The 13,506-nt window shown below is 32.9% G+C and overlaps 1 protein-coding gene across 8 annotated transcripts in view; it reads right to left on the bottom strand.

Moving 5' to 3' along the window:
• Positions 1-363: 363 nt before the first annotated feature.
• The window catches only part of LOC123551771 (protein FAM228B-like), a 41,216-nt gene continuing 28,073 nt past the window's right edge, over positions 364-13,506 (bottom strand). For 5 of the 8 annotated variants that reach the window (XM_053541313.1, XM_053541312.1, XM_053541315.1 and 2 more), the window contains 2 exons: positions 8,150-8,382; positions 364-3,132 (listed from right to left, as the gene is read on the bottom strand). In XM_053541313.1, coding sequence (XP_053397288.1) covers positions 2,844-3,132; positions 8,150-8,382 — 522 coding nt within the window. In that variant the 3' untranslated portion in view covers positions 364-2,843. Of the gene's footprint in view, positions 3,133-5,160; positions 5,220-8,149; positions 8,383-9,816; positions 9,856-12,301; positions 12,398-13,506 lie in introns of all 8 variants that reach the window. The other 3 variants (XM_045340946.2, XM_045340952.2, XM_053541316.1) reach the window with 3 other exon arrangements.

Here is a 13,506-nt window from a genome sequence, read left to right as displayed (position 1 = left end):
TACTTTAAATATTTAGCATTAATTTTTGGCAAAACTTTTGTTAGAAAGCAATATTGGAAGAAACATTTTTCAAAATGGCGAATATCCTGAAAAAAAAACGCTCGTACATCCTTAACAAGGTATAAAACATGCCTTGTTAAAAATTTGGTCCAGGTTTCCACACTGGAGATAATGGAAAAAGTCATCATAAATTAATTGACTATTTTATAGAAATATGTTTGATAGGCAATGTCTTATTTCCACGTCAAATTACAAGCTGCATTTTAATGCACAGATATATCCAATTAAAAGTTGAATATTAAATAATATTGTCCATCAGAGTAACCTGGAACTAGCAAAAGAGTACGTAGTAAGAAGAGAAAATGTTTTTCATATTTTTTATTCACACATTTCATGTCTAAAAAAGAAGTAAATAGAGTAACAATTTATGAAAGGCACTTTTATCATCTAAATATAATTTCAAAATAAAATCTATTTGTGATGAATAAATAAATGAATGCAAGACAAAAATGAAGTTGAATCTGAACAAAAAAAAAAAACAACATGAATACATCAAAGAATCAATATTTCATACAAAATTAAGTGACCATTTCAAAAGTGTACAAAAAGAAGCCAGTGTTATTGGTGGTTAACTGACAATGTTTTCACCATAAAGAAACAACCGAGTTTGGCCTACCCATTTACAGGTCAACTTCAATAATGATAAAAAACAACAGCGATTAAGGAAGATGAACGTAAATTGTAATGCTGAACTGATCTTAATTTCAAAGACTTACTTAAACTGCAGTACTGGAAAAACTTTTACAAGTAAAGATTTTCCCCCAGAAAATCAGTTTCAGTAAATACGAGTCAAGTATCCTGAAGTGTTGCCAACAACTTGAGAAATACTACTGTCCAAACTAAAAGAGAATGACAGAGTAACTGATAAAAAGTGATATGAGCTGTGCCATGGGAAAACCAACATAGTGGGTGTGCGACCAGCATGGATCCAGACCAGCCAGCACATCTGCGCAGGCTCCATGCTGTTCGCTTTTAAAGCCTATTGGAATTGGAGAAACTGTTAGCGAACAGCATGGATCCTGACCAGACTGCGCGGATGCGCAGGCTGGTCTGGATCCATGCTGGTCGCACACCCACTATGTTGGTTTTCTCATGGCACAGCTCATATTAACAGATGGTTCAAAACTTGACACCTGGATGAGAAAAAATAAATCCACATGTATTTCCTACTTGTATTTATTACAGAACCATTAATACAGCTACCTTTTTTGACCCGAGTGTAGTTCCAAGCAAGGTCTATAGTCTTCAGTGTCCTTTGGAATTAGAATCATCAGGAGTCCATTCATAATATGTGTAACAGAGTTCCAGTTAGGCTGGTGCAAGGGGGCATTAGAGGTGTTGCACATTTCATTACCTCTCATGAACAGACTCAAACTGAGTCTGCTATTATTCTTCTTGGTTACCTTCTTTGCTTCCAAAGGATCTTTTTACTGATTTTATTTACTATATACAAGGTTGTTATAAACAAAATTTTGTCAGAATAGTGTATAACATCCTTAAGTAGCTCACTTGAAACTGTTTTAAAGTAAGTGACCTTGACCTAAGAGTAATGCATCCTTATACTGTATCTACCAACACCATAGTGTCTAACATTAGAGAATTTTTGTAAAAAAATATCTTGCTGACTTAAAACATGTATGTTCTTTTCATGTCTATCTAATTTAATTATACCCTCTATCCTACAGTATAATAATGACTAGTACAGTTACAAGGCAAATCAATAATTAAAGCTGTAGCTAGCTATTAAGTAGAATCATTATATGTGAAGAAATGAACACTAGAATGCAACAGATTCATATTTTTTAGAAATCTGTGAGACATTACGAAAATTCAGGGATGATAAGTAATTCAAATGAACATTACATTTTTTTTCTGGTTGTTTCTAAGTTCATCTGTTATGATTACATACTTGTTTTTAAATGCTGTTAAGTAACATAGGAACCTTAAAAGTCCATATTTTCCAAAATCACATTCCATATTGCAGGTGCAATGTCATTTGTGATATCAGTACCAATGTTGTTGTCAAGTTGAAACGTACATTAACGTGGATATTTTCAATTTTACTCTAGCAAAAGAACAAGTTTATAGAAATGAGTATGTAATAACTGAAGTTCCGCTCTACCTCCTCGGTACAAGTTGTACAAATCCAGTAATCTTCAAATATTTGTAAACAAAGATTTACATCATAACAAAAATCAGCAGTGTATATACATAAAATCAAAATGAAATGTGATTGTATAACAAATGTAATATGATAACAAAAGTTACTGCATATTTAACAACTTTTCTGTGCATTATCACAGTTATAGTATACCCATGTATCACAAAAAGCCAGGTATATAAGACATATTAAACTGGCAGTATTTCATAAAATAGGTAAACAATAATGAAAATCAGCATTAAAATATGCTTGTACCTACATGTATATAAATTAGAACAATTAAATATTTTTTCAGAAAAATAATTAAAAGCTTTTAAGTTCAAATTGCAAATATTATTTAATGTAAGTAATATTTAAAGCAGAGCTCTGTAATTTAGATACTCTTCATATTTGGTGAATATAATGCTGTAATCTCTCTGATAAATTCAAAAAAATTACTAAACATAAAGGCACATGTTTAAAATTTGAAGGTTTAAATACATCAATTAGTGGACAACAGCCATGACATTCCTGTTTATCTTTTGATATTTAAGTTACTTGAGCATTTATTGTTTATAAATCAGATATCTGTTTGTTTTTAACAAAATAACCTAAAAAATTCTAAGGCAGCTTCGTCTTTAAATTAATCTGTGCCGACTCCAATATTTGTTTGTTGCATTGCCTGTGTTAGTGGTTGCACAGCTAAACTTTCTGGTTCTTGAACAACTGGGTCGTGAAAAGAGACATTCCGGACTGGTTTTAATGTAACTTTTTGTATGACTGGTTTAGGGAATGGTGGGCGCTGATCTTCAGGATACTGCCGTTTTTTCTGAATTTGTAATTCTCTGTCAACTTCTGCATGGTTATACGGGGCTTTTGACCATTCCCCGAAATCTATGCCAGTATCATTGAAATTTCCTCTCATTCTGCGTCTGAAAGAAAGGAAAAATAATGGCATAATGTAACAGGAATATTTAATGGACTGCATCAAAAAGGAATGCTAGCAGTGTGCCATGTACGTAAGCAATAACCTGGAAAACAACAAAACCATGATAAAATATGATTATGAAAATATGTAATTATTTCATGAAATGATAACCTATAACTTTCTTATAAACTAAATATGGTTCAATATAATGTTACGATCTCAAATCCATGATTTCTTCAAATATTTCAAGGATTACATTACTTTTTGTAGTTGAATTAATGATATAAATTATATATACATGTAGTCTGCTCTATACATTTCATAAAATGTACCTATGTATATGAGTAGACTACAGAGAAATGGGGAATACAGTGGTGTATATGATTTAAATTTGGGCAATATCTTCAGGTGTGTCCAACTCTGTCCATCCTAATACTATGTATGGAATCTTATTTCTATAAAACACACATTTTTTTTTCTCTAGAAATTACAGACTTTAACTTAAGGACTTGTATTTCCATGAAAAATCATTTTTCTGAACCTGTTACCAACCAGGTAATATTTTAGAAATTTAACATTGCAAAATCATTTAATTTACTCAGTGGCCAAAAAATTTTTGTCAGAAGTGGCTATTTCATGGGGACATGAATTCATGTATTTCAAACTTTAAAAATTAGATAAACAGAAAAGTTTCCCAATCATAGGGAAACAACCACAAAATCAATAAAAATTAGTCCCTTACAAATAATTTCACAGTTATTTTTTTCCTTTTTCTTTCTTTACTATATCAGCAAATATTTCCTCTTAGCTCAGATTATACTACCTTATGATGGTTTTAGGAGAAAAGGGTCATAGTTACACCAAATGCATTAACTTCAGGAGTTATTTCCAATAAATAAAACATAAGGTGTGCATTACGCCATATGTAATAAGAAATTCCGATATAAATACCGTAATATCTCCACTACCATGCCAATACCTGGAATTTAGTATTCAAGTAATACACATCAAAATTTGGATTTTGATATTGTGTCAGATACCTGAATAAGACCATTTTACTGTTATAATGTTGAAATTATTTCCAGAAAAGTCACTCTACCTCCCAAGACCTGAAATTGCCCCCTTTTTAAAAACAATGAGATACACACATCTTTACTGACTTGATAGCTGAAATTTAAAATTGGTTGGTAATTATATAGAGGGAAATGATGAAGAACTATGGAAGTTGTGCATGCAGCATCACAAGTCACAATTTCAGCCTCGCCATGAGAAAACCAACATAGTGCATTTGCAGCCAGCAGGGATCCAGACCAGCCTGTGCATCCGCACAGTCAGAATCCATGCTGTTCACTAACGGTTTCTCTAATTGCAATAGGCTGTGAAAGCAAACAGCACAGATCCTGGCCAGACTGCGCAGATGCGCAGGCTGGTCTGGAACCATGCCGGTCCAAATGCACTAAATTGGTTTTCTCATGGCATGGCGCATGGCTGTACTAAACAACAACAAAAAATTCACAAAAAATGCAAAATGAGGACTACAAAATGCACCTTGCAAATTCCATTAACCATAATCTTTGGAATAAACAGAAGTAACCAGACACCACTTTACAAATGCTAGTGTATAGAAAACATAGTAATTGGTCGGTGAATGCAACTGTGACATGAAGAAGAAAAAAAATGTCAAACTTCCCATTTCCTGAATGGAAAGAAAACTTGAAGACTGCATACTATTCACAGCAAAAATGATGCAGTGGACACTGCTCTGTTTAATTTGTACCAAAAGTGGCCAAAATAAGAATTTATTTCTTCACACGTGTTAATCAGCCAGTCTAATGTAAATATTCTCTTGTTAAAAAGAGCAGGTTTTTTTTTTCTCGAGCCAGTATGTTGGAAGGTTGTTTTTTTTATAATACAATGTTACTGGAGGGTTATACATGCACAAAATAATTGCACATGCTTGCTTCATTTAACTTCATTTGGAATAACAAAGGGAGAGAACTTATACCAGCCCTGCTCTGCAGTGCTTACTTACCTTAGTTCATGCTAACTACGACTTTCGAGTCTTTAGCATTCCTCAAAGGTCTGTTAAAACTAATTGTTAGAAAACTGGTTTTAAAAACTAGCTAACAAAGTTTGAAACATAAAATGAAATTAGAAAATGTTAAAAAGGAAACATTTTTTAAATAACATAGAATAATGTTACTGATTAAATTAATGGGAATAGCAATGACAGAATTTAAGTTAAAAAGAAAATATTTGGGACAAATTATTTGTAAAGGCCAGTAAACATGCATTACTCAGTAATCAGACAGATCTTAATGCACAACTGATGAAATTCACTGACTCCAACCCAATCACTCCGCATATACCACTAAGGTGGTAACACAGTGCAAATTGTACTACTTTAACCTTTAGCCTGCTGGCGGCAAGTGATTCTGCTTTTGCGACCAGTGCAGACCAAGATCAGCCTGCACATCTGTGCAGGCTGATCATGGTCTGCACTGTTCGCTATTCAGTCAGTAAATTTTCATTGAACACCCCTTCAGAAAATATATGGTACTGTCCATATTGAATGATGGACCAGTCCATTTCAGAAATTTAGCAGGCTAAAGATTAAAACAGTAAGGAAAACTCATGAGTTTTACCTTGAAACTGATTTCATTATTCTTCACTAATGCTGCTAATTTTTATAAACTAATAACTTTATAACAGTTATAACAGCCTAGAACTCAGCCAGGACCTCAAGACTACTACAGATGGAGTTATAATGCTGTATTTCAATATGTCTGAGATTATGTCTGAGATGTGAAAATTTAGAGCAATGTTCTTTTCCCAGTATTAACCCGTAAGTTCTACATGTGAAGATTTACAATAAATTCTAGCATAAAACTGATGTTCGTGTCACTTTTCGGGACTGTTTTAACAAGAGAGAAAACATGTGTTAACAGAGAGATTCTCGCGCTCACATGCTGTTATAACACCTTTTTATGTATGCGCGTTCCTGGCAAAGTGTATTACGACCCCAAAATGGATAATTCAAATGGAAATGATGTCAAAGTGAAAAAAAAAAAAACTCAGATATTCCCGCGCATTTCATGAAAATTTAATGACGCTGAGGGAGAATGTATTCATTATATTAGCTTTATTTTTGCATTTTATGCTAGAAAAGCGTAACCACATGTTCATTTTGTGTTACAACATCTTCAGAACATCTTCAGAATCACTCGGGATACGTTGGTACCATCGCCCTACTGGCTTGGGCCATAACCAATCCCTCGGGATTCTGCAGATGTTAAAACTTGAAAAAACATGTGTTATCCCTACAGTATTGTACGTAACAACTTTATCAACATTTTTTTTCTCTTTACATATACATATTTAAATTTATACTTCTCTGTAATTTTTTTATGGAATATAATGGCCTGTCATAAATACTGATGACATTAGGCACACTGAGCCGCCATGTACATCAGTAGCTTATATAATTTTATTATGAACCTTGCAACAGTTTTATAAAGAAATTAAAATTCATAAAATATCTTAAAATACAACAGGCAGAAGTGCATGTTGGGCAAAGACAATGTCAGTATAGGCTTTTGAAAGAAAACTAATCTATCTGATATGCCTTTAAATAAAATAGAAAATTTAAAAATATTCTAAAGTACTTTACATTACGGGTTTAACCCAATCCATCAAATTTTCTCCCTGAATACTTACAATATATTTCAAGCTGTTACCTAGGATAATAAATTTGCAAAAAAAATCATTGACAAAATGTGTCTCAACTTTTATAATCTGTTCCCTGTACTTCAACTATGGAATTATTCCCATGGTTTTCGTTCTTTGACTTTATCATTCATTAAGAACACTTGACTTACAGTCAATATGACTTGGACAGAATAGTCAGTAAGCAAATATTTCCTATGGCTTGCTACAAATACTCAAGTATAAACAATGATAGCTGAAATGGGATGACCTGGTTAGAATAGGAATCTAAATGCTTAAACAACAGATGTTTGAAAAACATATATGCACCCTCATGATGGCCTGTCAATGGCAAAATTAATGGGTGTGTAAGTTTATATGTTGTGACCTTGACCTTTGACTTAAAAAAGCCAAGCATTATCTATTGACTACAAAGGCAATCATCCTATGAAATTTGAAGACCACAGACCCAAGCAATCTCCAGTAATTGATCAGAAATCATGTTAAATCTTAAGGCCACTGTTACCCTGACTCTGAGGTACTGACCACTGGCAATAACTCTAGGAAGTTTGATGGCTGTAAGCCAAAAAGTGCTCCAGATTTACTGTCTGAAACCATTCTCAAATTAAATTTCACTGCGACCTTGACCTTTTCCCCAACTGAGCCCCTAAATATTAGGGCTCAATTGCTGACATAAAAAATAAAGCAGTAGGCACAAGCGTTCTTTACTTATTAAGTGGAAACAGTTTCAGTCTCCAGATCAACATGATGTTTGACCTACTGAGACCATAAAACAGTAGGGTCATTTATGGACCAAAGGCAATTACCCTATGAAAGTTTAATGGCAGTAGGTCAAAGGCAGGAACTGCTTTTCTTCTTTAGGTCACTGTGACCTTGACCTTTGACCTACTGATCCTCAAGTCAAGACAGGTCATCTTTTGATCACAAGACAATCATTCTATGAAGTCTGCCATCTGTAGTCCAGACAGTTATCAAGTGGAAACTGTTTTCAAGGTCAAAGTGATCTTGACTTCTGACCTACTAATCCCAAATAATGTGGTCAACAACTGACTGCAGGCAATCATTATAAGATAAGTTTAACTAATGTAAGCCCAAGCATTCGCTAATTATTGATTGGAAACAGAATGGTCTACAAACATACCAACTGACTGACAGACCAACAGACCAAAAAAATCCCCTCTTTTATAAAGTGAGGCAAAAAGGTTAGATAAAAATCAAAAACTTTAATATCTATTTCTTAACCTACATAACATCTAAAACAAAAAGTTTAAAGTAAAATATCATCTTTTATTTACCTGCTTGCAAGCCGAGGCGAACTCTCAATATTTTCAAGTGGCATCTTCAACCAGCGTACGCTGTCGGTGCCATGTCGACCAAGCGGCACCAGTGGCATAGCTGGCATCTTGACCTGTTCTATGTCCTTATCCGAGTACCTATACCCAGTCATACAACGGAGAATGGTACGATCCTCCTCACTGCGTTGACGACCCTGAGAGATCAGCGGGTCATGCAGCGGCCGTGTCTCGATCTAAAAAACCAACATAATAGAATGATATTTTAAGTGTCTGACAACAGAGATCGAGATGTATCTTTAACATTCACATATATTTACAATTGCCGACTGAAAGTTGCTGTTGTAAATGAAGTACCTTTATTTAAATAAATTATTCCAAAAAAGAACACATATTTGAAACTTTACTCTGATTATGTTAAAATTTTGTATTTCTTGACAAACAAATATCACAAATGAGCCGCACCATGAGAAAACCAACATAGTGCAGTCTGGTCATGATCCATGCTGTTCGCTTTCAAAGCCTATTGCAAGTAGAGAAACCATTAGTGAACAGCATGGATCCTGGTCTGGATCCATGCTGGTCGCAAACGCACTATGTTGGTTTTCTCATGGTGCGGCTCACTTGAAAAAAGAAAATCAAACTTTTATGGAAGCACTTTTCAGACTTTGTTTCTTTTTGTGTTGAGCTGTCACTGGTTTCACTACTTAATATTTTCATTATATATTTTTATTCATATGTTTACAATGTATAATATTTTATTACACATTAATACATAATTTGGGATAAAAACATTTATGGTTAACCCCCAAAAGTTATTACTAATTAGAATATTAATACTGGCTACTGATTAACTGAAAATGAAAATATCCAACACCAGAAAACTGCTGTTAATCAAAGAAAGTATTTTATACATGTAAAAATGCCCACTGCAAGGAAATTACAATCCAGCAAAACTTTAGCTACAATCACAAACACTGCTCTCACAACACCATGTATTTTCACATATGTACAATATTTCATATGTCAAAATGTAAAAACAACCTTTTTAAAAAAAAAAAAAAAAATTATAAATATTATATCATAAACACTCAACCTTGATGTTTGAGTGTCAAATACTAGTAAATTTTTATCATAATTTTTTTTCGAACATTTTTATTCATTGTTTTACAAAAAGGAACATAGTTATAAACTGGTCTTAGAATTCTTCACACTGAAAACTAGAATTGTGCACAAAAATGAAAAAGAAAATGATTTCAGGAAGTGTAATTTTTTCTTATTAATGTGTATAATGCTTCTGAATAACAAAATAAATATCCACAATTTTTGACATTTCATACGTGAGGACTAGACGCGTCACACATTTCATGCAGGATACCAGACTTACACTGCCAGACATTTCAAACATGATGCCAGACTATCTTTGCCAGATATTTCAACATGATGCCAAACTACTAGTGCCAAACATTTCATATGTATGATGTCCAACTGAGTGCCAGACATTTCATTATGATGTCAGACTATGCATGCTGGACATTTCCCACATGACAACAGACTATTAGTTATAGCACTGAATAACGATATCATGGAAAACAAAAACTGTTACTGAAACACATGAATACATCTGAAAAGTTATATAAATATCTGATTACGGCAACATTTAGCCATACCTCTGGTTCTAACTGAGAACCGTCAAATCTTATGAAGATCTGAAAACAAGCAATGAATATATTTCTAACTATATGCTATATACTTGTGCTGGTATTGAGTTACTCCTTGTGAAACACAAATTTAATTCCAATAATGTTACTTCAACATGTTGTTCTTAAATTAAAAAAACTGATCATGTCATTTAGAAAGTCATTCAACCAGCTTTATATACCGTACGTTCTCGCATATAAGGCGCACTCGCTTATAAGATGCATCCCGACATTGCACATGCAATCTGGGGTCTTTTCCACTAACCCTCGTATAAGACGCGGTCATTTTTTTGATATCAACAATGTCAAGTATTTGTAGAAATGCATTATTTTTCGAACATGATGTGTCTTGGGAAAAATAAAATGGTAAAATCGCCGATTTTTTTTTTGTAAAAAAAAATGCAAAGTTCAGTCATTAAATTTTAAAATATATAATCAGCTTATATACAATTATTTTTCTGTGATAATCACATTGAAATGAAATAGAAACGGAGAACTTATGTCTACAAAACAGCCGAAATTTTGACGATATTTGCCAATGTTGCACAATGAAATAAAATAAAGTATTTTTAAAAATATATTTTTATGTATAATAAAATGCATATGAATAACCAAGATACGGCGAAAATACGTCTAGAAAAGATTGGCGTTATTCACCAAGATTATTCAAAACTTTGCAGACTTGTTTAATAAAACGTAAATCCTTTTTTGTATGTAATAAAATACATTTTAGCTCCTAGGAAACGGCGAAATTACGTGTACAAATCGGCCGAAATTTTGACGATATTTGCCGATGTTACTCAACGAAATAAAATAAAGTATTTTAAAATGTATTTTTATGTATGATAAAATGCATTTAAATAACCAAGATTCGGCAAAAATACGTCTAGAAAAGATTATTCAAGAGTTTGCAGACTTGTTTTATAAAACGTAAAACTAAACAGAATGTTTTAAAATCCTGTTTTATACGTAATAAAATACTAGGAAACGGCAAAATTACGTCTACAAATCAGCCGAAATAATATCGCCTATTTTATTGCTGGGCTTTCAAATATGACACGTGTCAATCAATCATAGCTTGACATCTGCCAGTCAAATACAGGTATGCCCACTTCGATATATTACCCAATCGTGTTTCGAGTAGCTAGGCATCTCTACTTGCCCGTCATTTGGCAAGAAGATTAGTCCAAAATAATTTCCCTTTGCCATTCTTTGAAGATGCAAAAGTTTGACATCAATCAGTGTCAATCACAAAGGTGTTTATTTGTGGATCTGAAGCATCAAATATTTCATAACAAGTGTGTTTTAACACCCTAAAACAGTTCTCTGAAATTGGCGCCAATTAACTTTTAATTGTTTTTGGTTTGCAGGCTGTGAAAACATTTCTATGTTCAGTTAATGTCCATTGCAATTTACAAGTTAATTTAAAGCCAATACATTCTGGTGTTTTAAAAGGAAAAATAATACATTTGTAAAAAAAATATACTTTTGAATCGTAAAATAAATTAGTATCGATTTTTATAGCGGGCCGAAATACGGTATGTTTTATCACCGCTATGCAAATGGCTGCCGAAAAACGAAAGTTGCGGTTTGCAGTGACAGAAATAAAGATGTACTGAGCTGTAATTTGAAGATTTTTTAAGATTTTATTTTAATTTTCTTGTAGAACGCGCTTATAAGACGCGTCCCACTCTTTGGCCTGGAAATATGACTCCTAAAAATGCGTCTTATAAGCGGTTATGTACGGTAATTATCTAGATGCAGAGCCATCTGTGTTAAACTCTAAAGACAGTTAATTGATAGAATTAATTCCTAAATACTGTTAAATGCAATACTGATCCTGAATTAAAATCAAATTGGTTATTTATGTAAGAAAGTGCCATCTAAACCTGTCTACCAAACTAAATTTATGATGTTAATTTTTTGTTTGTTTACAACACGTTAACTTACATGAACCAGCTATATGTATATAAGGCATAAAATCATTAAAATTGTTAAGCTAAAAAAATAATTAAGTCTGATTGATGAAAACTGTGTGCAAAAGTAATACTGCTCTTTAATTATCTTCTAATTTTGTTGACTTTAGCAAGCAGAACAAACCTCGATCATTTCCAAAATGTATCTGTTTTGTAAAAGTCAACATTGCGTATCTTTGAAGAAGCAAAAAGAAACTTTGAAACAAACTATGTTAGCTCTTTCTATATATAATATAGAAATAACCTATATATATATATGAATCACAGTGCAAAGCTATTGTGAATGCTTCTAAGCAATGATATTACTATAGAGTCACAAGGAGAAAATATGTTGATCTTCTGCTGAACAGTGAAACTGCCAACAAAACCTGCCCTAACAAGTCAACAAATGCAGAAATTCTATTCATAAATGCAAAATTATCTATGCTTCAACATCACCATTCCCAGCAATTCATTTTCCAAACTGTGCATTAAAAAACCTTCGTTTTATCATCAAATGACACAGGATATAGCATTGTATCTTGCGGCACTCGTCTATTAGCCATTTGCTTTTGCTGCGCACATCTACGGCAGCGCTGATAACATTTCATAAAATTAGTTACATTAGTTAAAATACATGGCACCAATAACAGGACCCTTTTCATATGATAATGCTCAGAAGTAGAGAAATATTTCTGCTTTTAATATGAACATGAGCTATCTGTAAGACAGCATGCTTGACTTTTCTCAGTGCTTGACTCTGAATTTCAGCTTTGCCAGTAAAAACGTTATAAAACTTTAACAAAATTTCTAAGTTAAAAAGAGGCATAAATCTGTCAAAATTCAAATCAAAGTTAAGGTGATTGTTTCTCCTGGTGTAGACTTTGATAGTAAATAACTCTTTTAAGTTTCAAGTCAAAAGCTTTGATAGTAACAGAGATATTTGACTTTATCAAAAACTTTAACCAAAAAAATCTAAAGTAAAAAGGGGCTTAACTCTGTCATAATTCAAATCAGAGTTATGAGGATTGTTTCTCCTGGTGAAGACTTTTATAGTAAATAACTGTTTTAAGTTTCAAATCACTAGCTTTGATAATAACAGAGATATTTGACCTTATCAAAAACTTTAACCAACGGCGACAGCGAATGCAATAGCTCTTTTTCTTCGAAAGCTAAAAATGCTTACGGGCGCAATAAGAAGTTTAATATAAACATTAGTTTTACACTGCCTAGTCAAAACTTTGTAGATATTTCTAAACCAATTTTAGCAAGTCATAGCTCAACTGTAATAAAACAAAAATAATCTAGCCATCACTCCTAGACTTCATTTATAATGCAAATATGCAAAAACAAAACTAATAATAAGTAATGAAAACGATTTAAAATGGAAATTCTAAATAAAATATGCAATATTCAGTCAAACTTGCTTCCGTGATTAATTTTTCTTTTGCATGAAATTCAACTTCTAATGACTTGCAATAAAAACTTGTATGTATATAAACATATCAGAATAGTATCAAGATACTAGTTCTCATATCACTTCATTTAACCTTAAACCTTCTGACGGCAAGTAATTCTGCCTTTGCTACCAGTGCAGACCAAGATCATGGTCTGCACTGTTTGCTATTCAATCAGTTAATTCTCAGTGAACACCCCTTCAAATAATAGATGGTATTGCCCAAACTGAATGATTGACACGTCCATT

This window comes from Mercenaria mercenaria, chromosome 4, assembly GCF_021730395.1.
Source record: "Mercenaria mercenaria strain notata chromosome 4, MADL_Memer_1, whole genome shotgun sequence".
Lineage (NCBI taxonomy): Eukaryota > Metazoa > Mollusca > Bivalvia > Venerida > Veneridae > Mercenaria > Mercenaria mercenaria.
This window is presented reverse-complemented; position numbering and strand designations above follow the sequence as displayed.